The sequence below is a fragment of the Dermacentor albipictus genome, chromosome 5 (genome assembly GCF_038994185.2).
Source record: "Dermacentor albipictus isolate Rhodes 1998 colony chromosome 5, USDA_Dalb.pri_finalv2, whole genome shotgun sequence".
Lineage (NCBI taxonomy): Eukaryota > Metazoa > Arthropoda > Arachnida > Ixodida > Ixodidae > Dermacentor > Dermacentor albipictus.
In genome coordinates, this window is record NC_091825.1 from 48,698,544 (window position 1) to 48,713,882 (window position 15,339).

The 15,339-nt window shown below is 45.0% G+C and overlaps 1 protein-coding gene across 3 annotated transcripts in view; it reads left to right on the forward strand.

The window, feature by feature from the left end:
• LOC135899233 (potassium voltage-gated channel subfamily KQT member 1-like) overlaps positions 1–15,339 on the forward strand; it is a 307,969-nt gene that overhangs the window by 202,465 nt on the left and 90,165 nt on the right. For all 3 annotated transcript variants that reach the window (XM_065428502.1, XM_065428503.1, XM_065428504.1), the window contains exon 3: positions 6,276–6,402. In XM_065428502.1, coding sequence (XP_065284574.1) covers positions 6,276–6,402 — 127 coding nt within the window. The remainder of the gene's footprint in view (positions 1–6,275; positions 6,403–15,339) is intronic.

Here is a 15,339-nt window from a genome sequence, read left to right on the forward strand (position 1 = left end):
ACAGTGTCCAACTGGAATATGCTGACACCGTCCAGTATTAGGCCCACCAAAATGGCCGGTTGTTTTGAACAGTAACAGACGGGGACCTGTATCAGCCTTCGCTTTATCCCGGTGCGTACAGTCAAGTGCTCTCCGTATTATGCGCGTTGTGACGAGCGTACGGGTTTCTGCGTTCTAGAACGGCGATGCTGCGGTCAGTTCAGAAGCCAAACACATGTGCCTCGATATGAGTGGCGAATTTGCTGAGGGGAAATTGCGGCGTGTGCTAGTGAAAGCTGTTTCCTCTACTCGCCAGGTTGTCTGATACGGCGCTGCTCTTGGCAAGCAAAGCTTCAGCGTTGGTTGCCCATAGCACGCACCCTGGGTACAAAGAAATTTTGCAGACACCAAGCACTGCGACGATCGTGGTTATGCGAAGAACATTGCAGGTAGCTGGTCATCAGACATTTTTAGGGGGCTTCGCGAAGGCGAACGAACGGACACGCTCGTGCAAGGCGAACAATTTAGTCTGTGTTACATAAAATTACGTTCGACGACACCAGCAAGACGATGACAATGGTGATGAAGATAGTATGACGACGACTTCATGACGAATGATTTGTTGTATGCTCCACTGATTAAACGTTATTCTACCGACACAACTTTATTCTCATGTTACGTTTATATACATGTAGTACACAGTTCACGAGCTATGCCGAGAAATTTGAATGATCCTTGAAATCAGTGTGGACGTTGCTTTTTTGGGAGTGTTTGAATGTGATGAACAGCGAATACCTAATTCATACCGAACCTACTCGCCCGTCTTGCCATGAGCGCACCCTAGACCTTTTTTTTGTGGTCGCACGGCCAGCCGCTTCAGTTGCATACAACAATATACGACTATTGCCAATGAATGAAATCCGGGTTTGCGACAGCTTATCCTTTGTTTATTGGCATGGCTCGCCCTGGTTCCCTCCCCTGCCCCCCAAATTAAGAAAGGCATCAGGCATGTGCTATGCATATGTCCGCAATATAATATCCAGCGCGTATCTCCCAATAGAGCGCTAAACTTGCTTGCCTGAAGAATTTCTTCACAAGCGAACACTTCATTAGCAACTCTACACCCGCACCTGGCGCAAAACCTCACGACAAGCTGTGCATCCTATCCCCGCACCTGGTGTCCTATTTCTCCACATTTAGCATAGCAAACTTGGTTCGTGAAGATGTTCTCATAATTAACTTCTTTATTTTCACTATCATCGAAAAATAAGGAAGTATAAATTATAGAAATGATGGAAACCCTACCTATATTCCTTGGAAGACACTCTAGCATATTATTGGTCACTTTGCTTGAGTCGTATTAGCGTATGACACTGAAAAAAATAAAGAAAAGGCCTCCTGTACAGGCCTATATTGATTCAGTTAAATAAATATAGGTCGTACTTCGCAGAACTTAGGGCACGTGTTTAGGAATCTGTCGCTGTTTCCGCAATACAAATAACGATACGATATTCCTTGGTGTGAAACCAAGGTACCAGATTGTTTGATGCTATTTACTTGAAGCGTACCAAGGCAGATTGCAAAGTTAACTCCGCAGCGGTAACGGTGACAGATTTTAAAAATACGGTGGTATTTTCATGCTAGCACTTGGTATAGCATAAAGTGAGTATACCACCATGTCGTCTCACATTAAAGCGACGTGTTGACTTTAACATTGTGTGCTGCTAAACCCTAAGCGGAAGGTTAATGAGATGAGCAGTTTGTTTCTCAGTAGTTGGGTAGCTTGCGTCCATGTGCGTATAATGAACCGCTAAAGCTGTCACTGCGGGTCCTCATTAAGGCGAGTGAATCGCCGTGTATAGTCCATGTCGGCTTAGGCAGACTGCATACTATTAGCACCAGCCGTTCTTGCCGAAGGTATATTGGACGACCTGCGGCAAAGGTGCATTATGTTTGGGTCGTGGTAATGTATGCTTATCGTTTCCAATATGGACAACTGTTTAAGCAGTGGGTTTCAATGCCGTCCTCAACTGCAGTGAACGAGAAGCTCATTACACCTTCCTGCCGGCTTATGCGGCGTGTGATGTCTGAGAGCTGTGATGAGCTGCCAAGCAACCATTGCCAGTCTATTGCCGAAATGCAATAATTGGGCCGGCAGCTTAGGAGTCTTTCCTGCGTAACTAGGAAGTCTGCTTAACTGGAACCTGATATTTAGTTCGCCTGTGATGACTTGCTCCCTACTTTGGGCAGAATTACAGCAGTGCATGTGCATGAGTGTTACGCCATGTTAGTGTAACGTGCTTGCTTAAAATAATATTGGTCCTCATCTCCAGCCAGACGCGTATATTTGGCGAGCAGACGATATATCACGCCCCAGACAATAACAAACACAATAAAAAAGTCCTTTTTCCACGAAAAAAAAGGTAAACAAAAATGAAACAGCCAGCCGTCTTTGAACCCCGTATAGAATTTTCTTGTTTCTCTCCAGTCCCCTTACGCCCCAAGCGCATTATCACACTCTAAAGAGTACAAGTTTGTGCTGGCGAGTTCAAAGTCGAAGATTTTGTTTTCATTAATCTATACGCTGGTTCCAGCTAGAGTTTACTAGTTGATCAAAACTGACTGCTGGGCGAGTCGGTGCGGTTCCATCTTAACGAAAAAGTGGGCGAAAAAGACGTAGACGAGTAAGAGAGAAACGACAAAGAAAGCAAGAACAAACACGGACGCCCGTGTTTGTCGTTTCTCTTTTTGTCGCATACGTCTTTTTCGCCCACTTTTTCGTTAAGATGGAGTTTACTAGGCCCAGCGGCCAGATCTATGAAATTGAAATTGTTTATTTACCATCCTGTTCATTTACAGATGGAGGGACTGTAGATAAAAAGCTATCATTCTACAGCTTGACGTGTCTACAATCCCTGTGTCTGCAGGGAGGCAGCATAACATGTGTGCACATACATGTACATACGTACATATAGCTGTACATTTAACTTCATTGACATTTTTCGCACTCACACTTCATGTAAAAAATGCAAAAACACAGATACAAATGCTACCACATATCACATCGAAACCGTATGCATCAGTTTCAGTTCCCTGGATGATGACGTAAAAAGATCAAGTCGCACCGAATTATTGTAATTTAACAGTGTTGGTATTATGAGTTTAAGGCATTGTTTTCCTTAGTTTGAACCTGGAGTTGTTACTAACCAATCCTCAAAGTGTCTTGTAACGTAATTTGTAGCTTTTCTCTGAAGTCGGGTTAGAGCACTCAGGTTGCTGGTATTTCGATGGCTTTCCAGTTTATATACATGACTCACACGATATCTGTAGAGATTGTGAGCTGGAATCACACCAGAATTGTTGAAGAAGGTTATTGTCGATGCTGTGTAGCAAGCGTTATATGCGTGCTCGAGATACTTCTTTTGTAACAGGTGAATAGGTTCTAGATTGCTGGATGTTGTGTTACCCTATACTAATTGGCAATAGTTTAAATGTGATTGGAAAAGTGAATTGTCTAGCAAGAGCTTAATACGCGTGGAAAGAATGTATCTCATACAGCCTATTACACGAGTTATTCTGCTTATTTTGCTTAGAACCTATTTGACGTGATTGTCCCATGACATGTTCACTGAAAACATGACACCCAGACATTTGAAAGACTCGACTATTTCAATAGTCCTTGAGTTTAATACAATGTCTTGATGGGGACGTATTTGCTTATTTTTTTGCTCTGAATATAACTGCTTTTGATTTGTTTGTATTTATCTTCATTAAATTCACTCTCGACCATTCCACTTAGGATTTCATTGCATTGTTACATTGTTCTATAAAAACATGAATGTTATTACCAGTGAAAATGTACTCGTGTCGTCCGCATAGATAATAAACCTTGCCTGAGAGTTAATATTGACTGTATCATTCAGATGCATGTTAAAAAGCAAAGGCCCTAAAATACTTCCCTGTGGCACTCCACAATGAACAGCTCTAGCCTTAGAAGAAAAGGTATAAATTTTCACAATTTGTGTTCTGTTAGATAAGTAGGACTTGACAAGAGATAATGCCTTTCCTCGTGTTCTATAATAGTTTAGTTTATCCAATAAAATGTTATGATCAACTAAACTCATGTGATAATTCATGTGATAAGCAAAAGTATGTGTGTGTGTAGGTTTAACGTTTGCTTGATGAGTAGTATTGTACAGTCTGATCTTTCATTTTAATTCCGCGGTATCGCGTGCGTATGCTGTGTTCGTGCTGTACATTCAATTCTATTTGAATGAATCGGCAAGTGATAGTTCATAGGCAGCGCTCGTGCCGTTCCCCATCTGTTTCGCTGTGCTGTGCGATGTTTTAGCAGATCGCATTTCACGCCACCTGGAGAATCTCAAAGGTTGAAATATAAATTGCGCAAAAAATTTTCATAAATGTTGCTGTCCTACTTGACGTTCGTTCATAACATATCCTTCTGGCACTGCATTTGTTGTTCGGCGTAATATATATATATATATATATATATATATATATATATATATATATATATATATATATATATATTAAGGACTAACGGTTCTCATGTCTATGTAGTATAGATAGCTACGAATCAAGAATGCAAAATATAATTTCCAAGGCTCGGTTTGGGTAATGAAAGAAAATAAACGTCACCTCACACTAATGTACGGCTAATGCGCGACTTTACACCTTACACGTAACTAGCCTGTTATATGTTTGTATTGGAAGTATGCTTCACTGACTTTCAGGAGTATAGTGTGCGTGGAGTGGATGGAACGAGACATTCCTTTTTCTTGGCATACGGTTACTAAGACGAATGGGGATAATGGATATGTCCTAGCACGCATGTAAGTAGTGCCGCTAGTGGAAGTCGCTACATTGGTAATTTGCTGAATGCAACCCTTATTACCGAGATGGAAATCTTCGCGGACCATGCATGTATTCCATCTCTGATGACTCTCAAAGAGAAGAGGAAAAAAAATGACATCGCCACTGTACTGCTGCACTCATTTGATAGCTAGGTTCCTCCACAGTAGTGCGAAGGGTGCCTTACTACGGATCTGTGCAGATGAGTCTTTAAGGCGGTAGACATTTTTGAAGCTCTCTATTCGTAAATACGAATTGGAAACTGAAGTTATGGTACAATATTCGTGTGGAAACAAAGGCTTCGCTTTTCGAAATCTATTTTATCCCGTATTCTAAAACATGCTCCACTCTTTACGCTACTCTTTCTCAATGATAACGACTGATTAGTTATCACGCCTCCCCCCCCCCCCCTTGAAACAGGGAAACGAGTGATAGCCTTGCCTAAGCTACTCATGTTTTATCGCACTGATGCCTGTGTGTGATTTTGTCCATCTCTATTTTATATTAATTAAAGCATTCATATTTATATTGCAACGTTATGCATAGATGCACCAACACCGGCCCCATCTCTTCGCTGCATTTCCTTTCGTCAATACTCTAAGCATCTCGCCTTATCTGGACCGCTTACTGGTGAAAGTAGGAAACAGGAAGGTAATGCTATCATTGCAATGAAGTGGTCTCAGTGCTCCAGTCAAACGCCAGATCGATTTCTGAAGAAAAGTGTTGTAATCAGGTAAACTCAGCTTGGGTTTGAATTCGCTCGAATAGAGGTGCGATTCTCAAGCAAATTCCCCTCGTATAGGAATAGCCATAATTTCATCTAATAGCACTGTCTTGTTTTGTCGTGAGACGGCGTTGGGCTCTGTTCAGTAAAGTCGAAGTACAGTTTTGAGTCTAGGCCCACATGTAAATACAAGAAATGGCGTCAGGTTATGTATTAAATGGCAGCCACGTGCTGTATTTCGAAGGCCTTTAAAATTAAGAATCATTTAAGTACACGAGCCGCATTGCCTCCCTATTACCAGAGATTTGACACAGACGAGTGGATTAGGTACGCGCATTTCAATAACATTTTGTTTAATGGTCTTCGAACGCTAGCATGTGACTGCGGTATTACACTGTCAAAAAAGAAGAGGTCAACAATACAACGACTGTTTACGCACATCAACAATAAACGGCATATCCAGCGGCATATCCGCTTGTGAAAATATCTGGGAAGCTTACCTTGCAAGTTCAATCGCACTGCCGGCTACATAGTTGATAAATCAAGAATCCTAAGGATAGAAGATTTAAACGCATGCTGCAGGCAGGCGCCATTCGCAGCATTTGTGACCCTTAATATGCCACCAACTCTCGGATGTGATCTTTTGAAGCCCTGTGTTAATGCGTATCTGATAAACACCCCGTTCCCTTTATTTGTGCAGGAGATCGTGATGGTCATCTGGTTCAGCATCGAGTTTTTCTGCCGGCTATGGTCGGCAGGCTGCCGGTCCAGGTACCAAGGGTGGATGGGGAGGCTACGCTTCCTCCGAAGCCCCTTCTGTGTGATAGGTGAGCATCGCCACACTGGAAATGAAGGGGTGCTCGCAACACTTTGGGATGCGGGGGAGAGGGAGCATAACCGCTTGTGAGATTATGGTGAACTTCATACTCGAGGGTATTCGTGCGCACGCTACCAATTTAGAACCCGTAAAAGGTGTTGGTTTACCCCGTGACAAACACATTTACCCTAAATGCTATAAAATAAATTTTGCACTGTGCAAAATTGAAGAGTGATCTAACCCTACGTTCGCGATGATGTAAGCTATCACTGAAATCTATTAAACAATATTTCACGCAGTTTTCGTGCCCTCTGCCATAGCTAAAATCTTGCTTACTTGCAACAAGAAAAACAATGAAAATGATTTGACCCAATCGGAAATTTCATCTTGCCCCACGTTGAGGGTGTTAGGCATGGGTGGAACCAGCGTTAGAATGTCGCGTGTATACTTTCAGTGGACTCCGTTTGTTCCTGATCAGAGTGAGCGTACTCAAGTGCGGTATATAATGACCATAAAAATTAGGATTAATTGCATGAGAAACTTACAAAATGTTACAACTCCTAAACCTTCTGAATGTCACGTCGTAGTTACTCTGCTTCTCATCCGGAATAAATAAATTCACTCGTTTATTGGAACCGGATGCTGCTGCATGGAAGCAAAGTATGTTTTTTCCCCTCAATACTGTACATTTAGCACCGGTGAGGCAAGGAGGCAAACATAAGAAATGAATCTTTTATACTGCAACGATATACGTGCCGAGTGACTCAGTTCAGTGAATAATGTGTCTAACTTCACCAAGGAGGAAGATGGCTCGCATAATGTTCTGTGACTACAAGAGCATCGGGTCATAGGAAACATAATCGCAAAAAAAGTAATGCCTCAATTAATGGATGGTATAACGTTGAACGTGGTATTCATTAATATCTAGAGCTAGCGGGCGCATAAGTTTCTATGTGCAAAAGGTTTACCTCAAATTATAGGTGTGCTCTAGTTACGGTTTGTTCGTTCCTTTTCGAGGGGTGGCTGAATGCGGGACAAACGGGCAAATATATTTTATCGCAGGAAAGTCGCGCGCGCTTGACGACAGCGGCCTGGCTATGCGGTACAACTCGCTCCCTGATTGAGTGGCTCAGTTGTGCGATCGCAAATTAAGCACCGAAGACCCTGAGGCCATCAAACGAGTGCCAACTTCTTAATGCGGGCCGTAAACGAAGCTAAATGGACTCAGCGTATGATCACAACTTCGTTACGGTTAGCGCGCGAAAGTATAGGACGAAAAAGGTTTGATGATCCACTTGAGACTCTTCTTCTGCAGAGGCCAGCTTTGGAAGTGAGGCTACGGCCCTCCTTTTCGCCCTCCCCCTTCTGTCGCTCTCTTACACACACACACACGCAGCGTTTGAAACCTCGCTTCGCATTTTCGATTAAATCTCACGATCGTATTACCCTAAGGTTAAGCGCCCATTTTCTTCCGAATGAGGGGTCTTCAGAGCACAGCAGTGTTCTTAAAGCAGTGCGTTGCTGTCGCACTTCCTACTGTTCTTTCCCGCTGTTAGCATGGATGAGAAAAGACAGGCTGGCGTTTTGGATCGCAGCAAACTCGTTTCACTTTAATGAGGTAATTATCTTATGCTGTTGAATAAACAATGCATTTGATAGAAATACAGAGGCGGAGAAAGATTATTCACATATACGTGGAAAGGTTAGCCTACTGCATAGCCAAATAGCATAAGCTTTCGGTGTGAAGTACACAGGTTGTGCTGACACATTGAAGGGTGTGGCTGCGGTAGAATAGACTTTTGACTAGGTAAGCATGCATATTTCAAACTCTGAAACGTCCTCTAGTTACATGATATCATATAGCGCATATATATACACACACACACAGCCGCAATTTTGCACTGCAACTTCTTCCGGTATGTGCTCTTGCGCTTGCCTTGCTGTCCCCCTGATGACGTAGTGCTGCGAGTAGATCAGGGCACCCAATATAAGATGACACCTTAAACATCGATCATTTCCTCGCAACATGGAAACTCTCGGCTTACGAAGCGGTTGAAGCGAGTCAACGCGGGATTATCCGAAACAAGCTTTTCTTTCTACGTTCAGTCGTATATATGGGGAGCGAAGCTAAGTGGAGATCAGCACAAACTGAAGCACTGACGATGCCAACGAGGCAACGCTTATCTGACAGCACTGGTATAGCACTCAAATACAGAAAGAAACGGGCATAATAAACTTTCAGCACTGAGGATGGCGTGGTCGTGCACCGGCGTCTCTCCAAGAAACCGAAAGTGAAAGGAGGCTGTTGAATATTACAAATACATTTGCTTTGTTGTCCTGCAGCGCGCAGGCAAGGTTTTAATGGAGCGCTGCCTACCAGTTCTAAATGAACAGTACCTTTGGTGCAAGGTACAGCTAATGTTCAAGCACGATGTTACATCCCAGTACCTACACTGCGACGGCCATGACATACAACAGGGTCGAACGGAGAGAATACAGGACACGTGCTAACTATATAGACGTTGTTACATCACATACAGCAGCTTATATAAGTAGAACCTGGACGCACATAGTTTGTAATAGCAGACGAAACACTTAAAATTGCAACCTTATGGCGCAATATCAGAACCAAGCTTAACGCAGTGTGATGTCTACCGTCCTATTAGGCTACTTTCCGACCGCATAAAGCAATAGAAAGGTCGATTGCGTTGGCGTCGCTGCATTTTTCTTGTTCTAAAGGCCTCGACTACTTGGTGAGCTACACTTTTACTGTGACCGTAAGTTATATCTTTTTTTATTTGTGTTCTAAAATTGGAACCTACCGACAATCGCAACATGACTCCTGCTTCAACATAAATTCGACGTCTTTCCCAAACTGAGGCTTTGCGCAATATCCACCTAGCACTCAAGCTTTTCGTATAGTTGACGACGGCAGTGCCAGAAAACCATCCAGTGAGAAATGGAAGCAAAATGGGAGGGGTGCTTTTCAAATTGCGCGCGTTTAAACCACAGTGCTGGTGTACAGCCTTATAAAACACGCCTTGATGGTTTTCAATACTCGTTCTTTCTTTCACGTATTATTATATGGAATGGCCTTCCGGACTGCACTGTAACAGCACAAAATGTTTACGAATCTTGTACTGTACTAGAATTGTATTACAGGCAGCAGGATAATTAAGAATTGATCATGCTTACATTTATTCTGTGTGTACTGTGTATACTTGTTCATCCTCCCTGTAATTTGTATTTGACAATGCTGTATAACGTTGTATTGTTTGTGGTAAAATTTATCTTTTTATTTTGACAATTCCTCTCCTGAAATGACTATCAAGTGAGGGTGACAGTATTCCTAAATAAATAAAAAAATTGGCCGTGACACCTCCCATCGCTTATCACAATGAGTGTCTAAGATCTGAAAATGTTACCCGTGACTCGGCATGCTTGCAGTCGATATTAGAAACGCGAACATTGCCTGGCTTCAGCCCCTGTACTTGCGATAGCATTGAGGTTAAGAGAGCGATAACCCTAGTTCTGAACTGCGTTGCTGTAGAAGAAGTGCTTGACTAGAAAAATTATGTCCTAATTAGTTACCTTTTACCATGATAGCGGTTAAAAGCAATAATAATGCACAGCTAGTATCTTCCGTCTTGTTATGTACTCGCTTGCTTGCTCTGTTCGCAATGAAGAGAAACGCACAGTCACATCTTTGGATGTAGGGTGACGGTCATAACTGCTCTAATTATACAGCCGACAAGATTACTCTCTCTCCATTTTTATGTGATGGCCCGTATACTTCCCTTAGCTCCATCTTCGTAACGCGAAAACTATCTTCTTCGATGGGGCACAGGTGCTGCGATACCCCCGGGTGTGTGCTCCCGTCCTCATATCCGTCCTATGTCCTCATCACGCGAATCACAGAACTCTGTTTCAGGCTAACTCGGCCGTGGGCGGCCCTTACATCTTCCTTAAAGGGAAGCTGAAGAGTCTGTCGAATTCAATAAGATGCTCATATACGGATGCGGGAACCTTATAAACCATGTAGGTAAAATTTGGGGGTATTTTTTCAATTAGGAGCGACATAATCGTCGGTTGAAATTGCGCTGTAGCTCCGCCCCCCGTCGAGTGAGCGAGCGGAGCGGAGACCGGAAACCGCGGTGTTGTGACGTCAACTCTAGTGTTTTGTTACTTCGCAGCGTCCGCGACCGTGCCTGACCGCGCTTGTTTCTGCGTCCGTGCCATCGTAATCTGCTTCGATCGACCCTGCATTCCTTTGCTGGTGCGTCTGCGTGTATGTAGAGTGGTAGTCAACGTGCGTGGTAGTCAACGTGAGTGGTAATCAACGTGAGTGGTAGTCAGCGTGAGTGGTAGTCAACAGATGAAGGTCACTACACGTACTGCCTGAACCGAGAAGCTTTTCACGCGTTTAAACCGTCTTTGTGGATTGCCGACAGCTTTGGACAGCGCACCAATGCCGACGATCGCATCCCCGCTTACGTTCCACGAGGAGGCATGCAGGAACGCAACACTACAGTTGTTTGACCGGAAACGAGCTCACTAGATCGGCGAAAGATCGGCGAGATCACTAGATCGCTTTGCAAAAAACATACTCGCCGAAGAGCATTTCCAACACGAGGAGATCCCAAGACTTTGCTTTCGTTCGCGTCGAAAGCACTGTTCGCACCAGCATCGTTTGCTTCTTCGAGAGGCCGGCTCTTCGCAATCGGCTCGTACATGTAGGGAGTAACGCCGAACTCCTCAGAAAAGCGCAGTCTCTCTAAATTTTCCATTACCGTCTCAGAAAAACAGCACCAAACTACCTGGCACCGCGCTTCATGTGTAGCGGCAGCGGTCGGTTACTAGAGTTCACGTCACCAGGCGCACCGACCAATCACAGGCGAAACGAGAAGCGCGAGCTGGGCGTGTCCGCTGCTGCACTTTTCGTCGAAATAAAATATATTTGCGCTTTCTTTCGCTCAATTTCGATACGATATTCGAATTCGGAGGGTTGAAAACCATTATGTACAGATGTTCACTCATTTTTTCTGGAAAACGTTTCAGCTTCCCTTTAACCTGGTTGAAGAGACTGCAAACTGCTCAACTTACACTGCCCCCGCGTCAGCATCGTATGCTCGCTATCTGCCGTGGCTATGTGCAGGGACAAAGGCCACTAGAGAGAAAGCGCTCAGAAGTACGGGCACACCAGCCCATACGGACACAGCAGCCCATCGCACAGAATACGAATGGCTAATTTTGGGCAGTAAGTTCCGCACGGCATTGATGCAGCTTCTTTACGGCGGAGGTTTACACGCACGCATGCAATTATATGCTATGCCGTATCGCAAACCACGTGATAAAAAATTCACCGGCGATTACGATATGCCCTAATGCGAAATTTCAGCGCAGCTTTATACGTGTTTTCATTTCGCGATTTATTTGCTGGCGCAGACAATGTGACTCGTGCAGCACGTTCCAAACGGAGCGAAGTGTGGCGCGTCTACCTCGATCACCAATCGGGAGATCGCGTGGGTGCGATTCACAGCAGCGGCCGGAGACAGACCTCCGCTCATGCAGCGCTTTGTTTCCATAGAGATGATGAGCGCTACGCTGGCGCCATATCGTAGCCATCGTTGCCACAAAGCCCGTCTGGGGCGGAACTACGCTTTCCTTCTCTCGCTTTCGTTCGACGAACGACAAAAATGGCCCTTCGTCGCGCGGACGTCGTGCGACCAGTGTCAGCGGCGACAACACCCAAGGGAGGGTCACATCGAGCCGTACTCGCAGCCGATCGCCGTCACGCCTTGGAGGAGCAGTGATCCTCGTCACACACGCTGGTACCGCGGACTGATCCAATACCACCTAGATAGCACAAGGCCTGTTCACCCCGATCCATGACGCAATGCTACTGGCCCTACAGCCATAGAATCTAGTGCGTATGCTCCCGAGTAAGCCGCGATGATTTTGACGTCACCGCTTTCGTCACGCCAGCCTTTACAATTGAAATTTCGGGCCAGTAGCATTACCTCATGGATCGGAGTAAACAGGCCTTGTGCTGTCTAGGTGGTGTTGACTGACCTCAGCAGCTGATGTCGCGGTTGAACGTAGCCCTCCCCACCACAGGGCACGCTGCCCACCACTCGCCATTCGGAAGTGCAAATGAAACCTCCCACGGGGCTACGGGATGCCTAGGCTGCCGGCAATTTGCGCATGCGCAGGCCACGTCCCCTCAGCTCGTCCTCCGCTTTCCGCCGCATCGTGCCGCTGCGCCCAGCTCTTGCTTTATCACTTTTCTTTTATCTCTCCCTGCGCTCCACGTTTGATTTCATTGGAAAGTTATAGCTGAGTCGGTTTACAGAGCAGTGGGTGGGTGGAGACGGCAGCGGAGGGCCGCACGAAAGGAAGAGCTTTAGCTCAGTAATCCCTCGCTTGGTTCACCGGAGCACTTTGCGGTGGCGCCTGTCGAACAAGGTTGAAGTTACTGTGAAACGATCAGTACACCGGATTCAGGTTCTCGATCGCGGTCACCCACTTCAAATCTTCGCCAACCAGCCTCATTTCTGAAACCTCTCGCAGGATACAGAGGTCCTCTTCAGTGGCGAAACACCCCCGAGGCTTTTTCGCTTGCAGGGAAGCCAGCGCCGCGTTTGAAGCGGACGCCAACGACATGCCGCCGTTCGTGCGGGTAGTCGCCATACTTCTCTTCCCAAAAACGCTGGTCCGCTGCGCGCAGGCCTCTGGAGAGAGAATACGAGCGAGCGAGCGAGTGACCTGCTCCCTAAACACGCTGGCTGCCCCAGCGAACCGCACATGCGCGGCGGCATCTCCGCTAGGCCGCCGGGCCCGCCGACCCTTAAACCCGCTGAGGTGTAAATCTATTCTCCGCAGCACTCATTCGCTCGGTTACGCCGACGCTCGCCGCAGTAACGGGCGCCTAAGAGCTGTGCAATAAAGAAACAATAATACTGCTGACTTCTGCCAAAATATTGCTCACCATCGTAGTAACGTGTAGGGAACAGTGACCTGCGCCGCTGACTGTAATTATTCATTACTAGAGCAGTATGGCTTTGACACCCGAGTGACTAGAGCAACGCAGCGAAACACTAGCGGTGCAGCGCGCGCACTTTCCTACTGAACTTACATGAGGCAAATCTATGGCTGCAGTACGTAGATTGACCACTCATGGAATGACGTGTTTTACGTAGCACGTGGGTTTTCACACGATTTGGAATAACTTCCACTAGAAACTAAACTACATATTCTTTTGTAGCTCTTCATGGTTCAGCTGTGTACGTGCTAATCGTACACTGCTTTATAGCAGTAGTCTTTTACCCTGACTGCTGTTTTATTCTTTACGTTTTATTTTTAAGTAAAGGTTATTATAAGCATGCCCGTAACTCTGAGACCTGGCACCCACCTTGCATAAAAGACATCTCGAAACGACTTTATTTATAATGTTCACGACCAACACGATCGTATAAGATAGAGGCTAAATACTGCTAATAGTTGCTATTGAGAGAAGTTGTGCTGACAATATTAGGCGTAGAACAAGATTTTACAATCCAGCTAGAAGAATGAAGTACAGACAAATCCGTATTCTGCCCATCGTTCCAAGGCTGGATGAAGAACTGTACAGGCGGCACAGTTAAATGCTACGTTTTATATGTACTAGACTTAGTATAAATACTATGGACGAAGTACGGCAACTTGACTGACCATTTATAGTTCTGTGTATTCTCTCGTGTGTCACGCAGTGTCCACCTTCTCTCTCCCTTTTGCTATTCACCCTTTTCCGTACTCGCCGTGAAGAGCAGCAAACTGAACGCCTGTCTGGTTGACCTCCCTGCGTTTATTCTCCATGCTTATTGTTCTTCTATGGTGCCACGTACCTATTGTTGTGGTTGTTTGAGCGCAGGCTGGAGTGCGTAACGGGACATAAAAGTCCACTCGGGTCCTCATTGAAGCACTGTTTAAGCTTGCTGTATTTTTTTTCTCACAACTTGTTGGCAGCGCAGCAAGTGTTAAGTACCTTCACACAACAGCCTCGAGCACTCTCGAAAAAAAAAAGGGCTTTCAATTGCAAACCCTTTGAACGGCACGTTTGTCACTGTACAGCCATTTTTTAACGTAATGTAATCTCACTACCTCGTTGTAATCAAGTTCTTGCCAATCAAGTAATTTTTGTACGATCTATTCACTCTTTGTTTTCGATGGCCCGTACTTATATTTAACAGGAGTGGCACTTATTCTACAGAAGAGTAGAAGCTGCCTGCGGCATTTCATGTAGCTCATTTATGTGTTAGAATTAAACCAAACAATTTTTTTTTGTGTGTGTGAACGGCGAGGTGGAAGTTGCATAAAAAGGGATAAAGCGCTCAGAGAGGATAGCAACGTTGCTATAAGCGGACGTATGCTTGTCAAAGGCGGCCTCATACTCCTTGGTGTGTTAGCTTGAATTAGTAAGGTGATGTCACGTGGTGTCGCTGTCGCATAATCATTAACAACACAAGAGAAATCGTTGTCTGCACGTCATTTTCCCCCTCGTCGATGGAGTTCCGCAGGCACGCTGTCCCGTGTGCTTTATATTCACCGATTCTTCAGTCCAGTGTTTTACTTAGCGTCGTTTTTTTACAAGAGAGCAAAGCGATTAGCTTTTGTTCCGCTCTGTGCAGTGAATGACTACGCACCAGCTTTCTTCATTGCAGCACCAGAACTTCCATCTCACCCTAGTCTTCACTGTACCGCTTATGAACGAATGATATGGCGCTGAATGTAACATTTATGTTAAGGACAGGGTTTATGTTAAAAATAGACAAACAAAGAGCAATCATGACCATCAAAGAGGGTCATGATCATCACATCATGAGCCTAATGCGAAATTTTAGTGCAGCTCCATACGTAATTTTGCGATATATTGAGGCAAAGAGTTTGAGAGAGAGATGTAGCAGAGTCG